General features: G+C 44.0%; 1 protein-coding gene across 1 annotated transcript; it reads right to left on the bottom strand.

Moving 5' to 3' along the window:
* Nucleotides 1-945: 945 nt before the first annotated feature.
* Nucleotides 946-5,950, bottom strand: bambia (BMP and activin membrane-bound inhibitor (Xenopus laevis) homolog a). The gene is made up of 3 exons (XM_062379868.1): nt 5,372-5,950; nt 2,934-3,227; nt 946-2,047 (listed from the first exon to the last, which is right to left on the bottom strand). Exons 1-3 carry the CDS (start codon nt 5,445-5,447, stop codon nt 1,635-1,637), a joined length of 783 nt encoding a protein of 260 aa, XP_062235852.1. The 5' UTR covers nt 5,448-5,950; the 3' UTR covers nt 946-1,634.
* Nucleotides 5,951-6,506: the final 556 nt, after the last annotated feature.

Genomic DNA, 6,506 nt, shown 5'->3' with positions numbered 1-6,506 from the left:
GTTGAATTCTTCTACATTGTACAAGCATCACTTAGGCAATTCTATTTCGAATTGGGGGGGTTGGACGAATGTCGGCAAAAACTTGGCAACCAAAACTAAAGCAATCTGCACTGCATTTAATTTTTTTTGCATAGTGGAATCAGCGTACAAATACACATTTGCTTCTCTGGTGGGTATTGGTTGAGTTGTGACATTTGAACAAGTTAAACTATACTGTGTGTGTTTGTATGTTTTTGTGTGTGTGTTAATGGTAACAAAGGAAGATATGTCAGGTTTTGGATATGCACACTATTTTTAGTAGGATTCATTTTTTGATCTTTCATGGGATTGATTGACAATGAATCATTTGGAAGTTCATTTTAAAGGAAACGGTCTGGGTGATAAAGAACAATTTTAATAATCACTATATCAATAAACTTTTTTTTTTTAATGTTTTCAGATTTATGAAATATTTTGCTATTAAAAGCAAGGCCTTAACTTTGAAGGAAGCTATGATATGCTCATCGATATCTACGGCTATTAAACATTTTTATGATATCGTTGTTGGCCATATCACAAAGCCTGAGCTACTCCAAAAAGAAATGTAGGAATTTAGAACCAAACAAACTAGGTGTAATAATATTAAAATCCTTGTTTACCGACGCCAAGCTTTGCACATGAGCGACTGTGTTTTCACTGACGGGGCAGAAAACACCCAGTAGTGGGATTAGAGAAAAAAAAATAGAATAAATAGTTACTACATCCAGGATAAATTAAGTAAGTTAGGTTGTGGTGGGGAGAAAGGGTTATTTGACGCTAAAAGCTGTGACCTCTGGAGAAGGTTCAAGAGCAATAGCTCACTGACCAAGCTTTGAAACACCCCTGGTTGTAACTGGATCTAAAACCTTTCCAATTGTTCATCGGTTGAGGTCAAAACGTTCAAATAGCACAAGGGGAAACATGAAATAAATAAAAAGTCACTTTTAATGGAAGTTTTTTCTTTCACGCTCACAATCAAGCTTATAGTCTGATCACAGAGAGATGTTGGACATTCACCCAGAACAAGACACACACACACTCACACACACCAGTCAGTTTTATCAGACAAAAAAATATATATACATATATATATATTTGAAATCTTTACAATAAGCTTGAATCATGAAATGTACACAGAGGAGTGTGCACACCTACAGTCAAACACTGAATTGTTTTACTCCTCAAGTCCTTTTTTTGTACCCTGGTGTCAGTGTAAAATTCTTTTTTTAAGCAATGACAACTTTTTGTGTGTTTCTTTTTACAAATGTGCAAATAAGACAATTTTGGAATCCTTCAGCGCTCAGTGTAAAAGTCCAGGATCCTCAGGAGCAGCTGTGGAGCTCGTCCTCCACCTCAGTCCTGCCCTCTCTCAAGCTTCAACACAGCTTCTCGCTGCTTCGCCTTTCATTTTCAAGTAAAGTGCTCCTCTAGCAAAAAAACCACGGCTTGATATCAGTCTCGTATTTTTTCGCCACTGGTTAAAAGGGAAGAATAAAAACATAAACCCAAAAGTCCAATGGACAAAAAATATGGGAATGTCTTTTGAAGGGGAAAAAGCCAACGATTGAGAAGCAGTCCTGTGGAGAGGTGACAGTCACCTGGTTCCCAGCAGGAAGTCATACAAACTCCAGTTTGCCATGGCCACTGTACATCCCCCAGTGCACTAGAGAAAGGATCTTGTCGTTGCTCAGTTCGGCCTGTCTCATCTTGTCGCAGGTCAGACAGCAGTTTTCGTGGCCCGTGACCGGCACCATGCACTCTAGGTCCAGCTTGGCCACGTGGCCCTTCTTAGTGTGGTGGCCGTGGAAGCTGTAGTGGAGCCGCGACAGCATCTGTTGCCGCTGGTCCTGCAGCCGCTTGTTCTCGCTGCGCAGCATTCGCAATGCCAGCATGATGAGCAGCACCAGGATGAGGCCACCGGCGATGGGCACGGCTATCACAGCCGCCCGGAACCACACCTCCTTGGCCGAGGCCAGCTCCTGGACCCGCGTAACCAGGTTCCTGTTGCTGCTGTCGGGCTGGAACCTATCTGTGAACACAGAGATAAACATCTGTTCAAATACACGCTCCTTCATTAACAATGCTCCACAACATTCTAAACAGATTCACTGCATGTGGCTGATTTCAGTGGAAGTCCTTGTGTTTGCTCATAGCTAAATGAGAAGGTGTCCCTGCTTCTGCTCTACAGTTACACCAGACCCCACAGAGAGAGAGAGAAAATAAGAGAGAGCAAGAAAGTGAGAAAGGGCAGCAGGGGTAAAAACAGATGAGTCACCTTGTCCTGATTCGAGAGCCAGAAATTAATTTGAACTAATAAACTATAGTCTGCTCTGGTCGGGGTCACAACAGAACCCCCCCCCCGCCCCCCCCCCCAGGACAGCTCCCCTTCACCTAAACCTCTCTATGCACCCTTTCATAAGTCTGCGAGCTAGTGTTCCTGCCCAACATGCAGACTTGTTGGGGAATATTCGTTCTACGAGGCACATTCCTACTCAGTGGGAAAATTACATGGTGCACACATAATAAAAAAGAGCATATCTGATCTCTGTCCAAGTGCTTAAGGTAAACTGGCTTTTCCCTGCCTTCCCAGGCACAGATCTGGATCCCATTAAAAGTCAAATTGAAGTTTTGTAAGGCTGGGAATTAGCAAAAAAAAATAAGTTAGTGGGGGGGCAAGGGTGGGCTGCATGTCCATAAACAGCAAAGTATTTGAAGAACCATGCCGCTCAACTTATTGCTCCTGGAGCAGGAAAGAGGGAAAATGGTGAATATTTGCTGAGGAGGAATCATTAAATCCCCCCAGAGAGGCAAATCATTTTAAAACCAGCTGAAGAGCATTTCATATTTCAGTTGCAGTGAAAAACAAACATCGCTGACAGCCAGTGATTCAGCCGTGCATTCTTTTTTCTCTTTACCTGTCGAGTCCCTGGTGTGTGCCAGGTCGTGCAGGCCTCTGTAGTTGCACATGTCATCGTGGCAGCACTCCAGCGTCGTGGACAAGGCCCCGCTGAGAGCGTCCGCGACTCTGGAGCTGCTGCCGCCACTGCACATGTCCGGGGCGTTGGCGATGGGGTCTAAGCAGCCGTGGGTGAGCGGCGAGTTTGCATTGAGCGGGTCCAGGACCTTGGTGAAGCAGGCGTTCAGTTCGGATTTGCACATGTATCCGGTGGCTACGCAGTGCGGCGCGTCACAGTAACACCTTATTTCTCCTGGAAGTGCAGAGAGGGTAAAAAAAGAGAACGGGTTAGGGAAACTCAACACTCAAGTAAAAAAGTTATGAAGTTAAAACTATAAAAACAATCTGAGACGTCCCACGGTGGACTGTGGAGCGGGACTGTCAGGATTCAGGCAGGTCATGTTGCCAAAATGGGAACCAGAGACCCTCAAAGGTTCTTGTACAGGTTCATTAGATTACAGATATCAAGATGTTGAAGATTCTGCTCCATGTAGTTTTGAGTCAGGGTTTAGTTCCCTCCCTGTTGTATGCCTGTAGTTTTGACTTGTCCTCTTATCTATTTCCAGATTACGTTTTACCAGACTCATTCTTATCTAATCCAGCCAACAAGTCTCCAGCTAGGTTCAGAAAGCCCTCGCTCTGCCTCTAGGTCCTGCAGTAACACAGAGATATCAGACCTTTTGGGAATATTTCACACTACTGCACAAACTCTGAAACTCTTCCCTCGTGGCAGAGCTTCTCATGCTCCTTTTTGTCTAAATTATAAAACAGGAACTGCAAGCTCATAATTAGTGGTTTGTTTGCCAAAGTCAATTTCTTTTCGACCCAAATGGAAACTTGCTTACAAAGAGGGGGAGGAGGAGGGGGGGCAGCAGTGGCACAGGAGTTTCCCCCCCAAAGCATTACTTGCGGTCAGGACTTGCCCGGGGGAGTGGGGGGTGGGCAGGGTGCGCTGAGGTCCTGTCTACAGAGCTCCCAGCAACCTTATCATTACGGGCTGCCTGCTTTTACACGGGCCCACTCATTAGTTCATCCACAGCTTCTTATTTTAAATGAAAACCAAATCCAGGCCAAGGATCTGCCCTGACAAATCCCAACGTAACATTTTCTTGAAAGAACTTTCATCTATGGGCTTGTTTTGTTACCGTTTGTGTCACAGGACAATAAACTTGAATGTTGTGTGCTCCTTTAACATGAAATGCAGTTATTATTTTTGAATGAAAATGGGTGTAAACAGCAGCCTTATTATAAAAGCTCCCTGAGCAAAGAAATAAAATAGGAAATGGAAAGGATTCGCTTGCCTTTCCATTTCCTACTATGAAAATATGACGCTGACACCACAGCACGTTTGTTCTGAATGTTTCAGAAACAGACTGGGGTCCTTGCAGAGCAGGGGCACATTCATCAGATCAGTGTTTTCCCTATGAGGGATTGGAACAGCGGGGCCCAGGCAGGTCATTTGGAGAATATTTCATTAGTGAGGAGAGGCCCCTTTGTGGGCTGGGGGAGAGGGGGGGAGGGAGGTGGATGGGGGGGGGGGGACACGACAGGCCGGGCACTGGGGCTTTTTGGACCCTGCTCAGTCTTGTATGAATGGCAGTCAGCTCCAAAACTCGAGTTAAACATGAGTTACACAAGTGACACAGGGCAGTTGTTTGGGCTCGATTGTGCTGGAAGACTCATAATGATGTCTCCGAGTTTTGACTGGAAAATAATCAGATGTACTTAGAAGGACAAAACGCATTTGTACAAGTCTGAACCTGTCTTGTTGTTGTTGTTTCCATTGAGGTATTTAAGGATTTTAACACAAAAGTGTGTGTTGATGGTTTTAACGATTATTTTTTTTGTAAATCCAACTCCACAAACTTACTGAACTCGAGAGGTCAAGTTAACTGAAGTTAGTTGAGTTTGATTGCCTCTGTAGCTTAATCAAAGTTTTTCCATTAATGAGATTATAGTGGTTCATTCAACATTCAAGTGCAGTTTACAGAAAAACTTAAAAAAAGTATAGTTTTATCGCTTTTTAATAACATTGATGCGGATTTAAAAAACATTAAATATGGTTTAGGGATTTTAACAAAAAAAAACGACTGTTCGTTTAAGAAACAACTAAATCACTTAAGTCAAGCTCAGGGATTCACGTGGAACAAAACAGTCCAAGAGTTTGTTTTGTTTTATGGAAATAATTACAATCATCTCAACTTATTTCTGCAGATTGACCCAAGTCGTTTTCTCCAATGAGGTTATAAATTGTTTCAATGCAGCTCATTATAGTTTTCAGAAGACATTTCGCCTCAGATCTTGAGAGAAGTGGGTGAGGTTTGACTCCAGGCTTGTTATGGTTCTTTGAGATGGTGTAAAGAGGCTAAACCAAGACACGCATGTGTGTGGATGTACCTTTAGTGAGAAGGACAGCCATGGCACAGAGTTCCAGTTGTAGCCAGATGGAAATGAAACTGGACTGTCGATCCATTTACAGCAAATGACTGCGCAGAGACTTAACACTCCTCGTATATCCAGTAGCGAGGGTCCGCCGGGCGAAGAGCCGCAACACGAACACCTTTACATGGAGCTCACGGGCAAACCCGAGGCATTCCTGCTCCGGAACTCGCTCACAATCCACACGGACACACCGAGCGCCTCGCTTTCTCCCCGGGTCCGGTCCTCAGCCGCATGGAGGCGGACAAGTCAGCGGAGAATGTTTTTTTTCTTTAAAGGCGGCCCGACATTACCGGAGAGCGGAAAAAAAAAACACTGCGTCTACTTCTTCTTCTGCCTCAAGCCGAAAGTTCAGAGAACGGAAAGAAGGTGAAATGTACTCCGTTTCAAACAGCGCACTGCGGTTCACTGGGGTCTCCGGTGATCCTCCGCTGCCTGTGAGTGCGGCCGCTCACCGGGAAGCATCACTTTGTTATGCTGGATAAATGTCGGACACACAGGTACGTCTCCTCCGCAGCTGAGCTCTGTCTGCCTCCGTCTCTCTCCAAACAGACCGGGGCAAGATCAACTAATAGCTGTGGGAGCTCCGCCCCCCGCTCTCTGATTGGTCACAACCGCGAGTGGGACGTCAGTCACGACGCTGTGTCCGGTACACCTTTTCAAAATACAGCAAAGTAAGCGAAGACCTTTTTATTACAACAAAACAGAAAAGTGACAATAAATGATATTATAACAAATATACACAAGAAACGGATCCAGCTGTGAAGTGGGTTCTGAGCATGTTTTTTTTTTTACTAAATCAAATGTCAAAAGTACATTATTTGCAGTTATACGTGAAGAAAAGGCAAAATATTCTTGACACACAGCCGAAGTTATAAACTTATTGTTTATAACTGTCTATATGTCCATAGGTTTATATGAATAGATACGTCTGTCGATGCTGTCTATTACGTACATTTTTTATGTTTGCACATGAATCTGGGAGACATTTTTGTTGTGCTGTGCACCTCTTGTTGTATGGTGTGAATGAGAATAAAGTTCACTTACACTAAAATAATGATTGTTAAATGTTTACCTGACCTTCATCACCACA

This window comes from Platichthys flesus, chromosome 21 (genome assembly GCF_949316205.1).
Source record: "Platichthys flesus chromosome 21, fPlaFle2.1, whole genome shotgun sequence".
NCBI classification, from domain to species: domain Eukaryota; kingdom Metazoa; phylum Chordata; class Actinopteri; order Pleuronectiformes; family Pleuronectidae; genus Platichthys; species Platichthys flesus.
This window is presented reverse-complemented; position numbering and strand designations above follow the sequence as displayed.

What these genes read in the sequence shown, in the direction of transcription:
- bambia (XM_062379868.1), bottom strand. Translation starts at nt 5,447, where the DNA reads ATGGATCGACAGTCCAGTTTCATTTCCATCTGGCTACAACTGGAACTC. An exon ending in GGCTGTCCTTCTCACTAAAG is followed by an intron (nt 3,228 to 5,371) that starts GTACATCCACAC and finishes CTGCACTTCCAG; the next exon opens with GAGAAATAAGGTGTTACTGT. An exon ending in ACACACCAGGGACTCGACAG is followed by an intron (nt 2,048 to 2,933) that starts GTAAAGAGAAAA and finishes CTGTGTTCACAG; the next exon opens with ATAGGTTCCAGCCCGACAGC.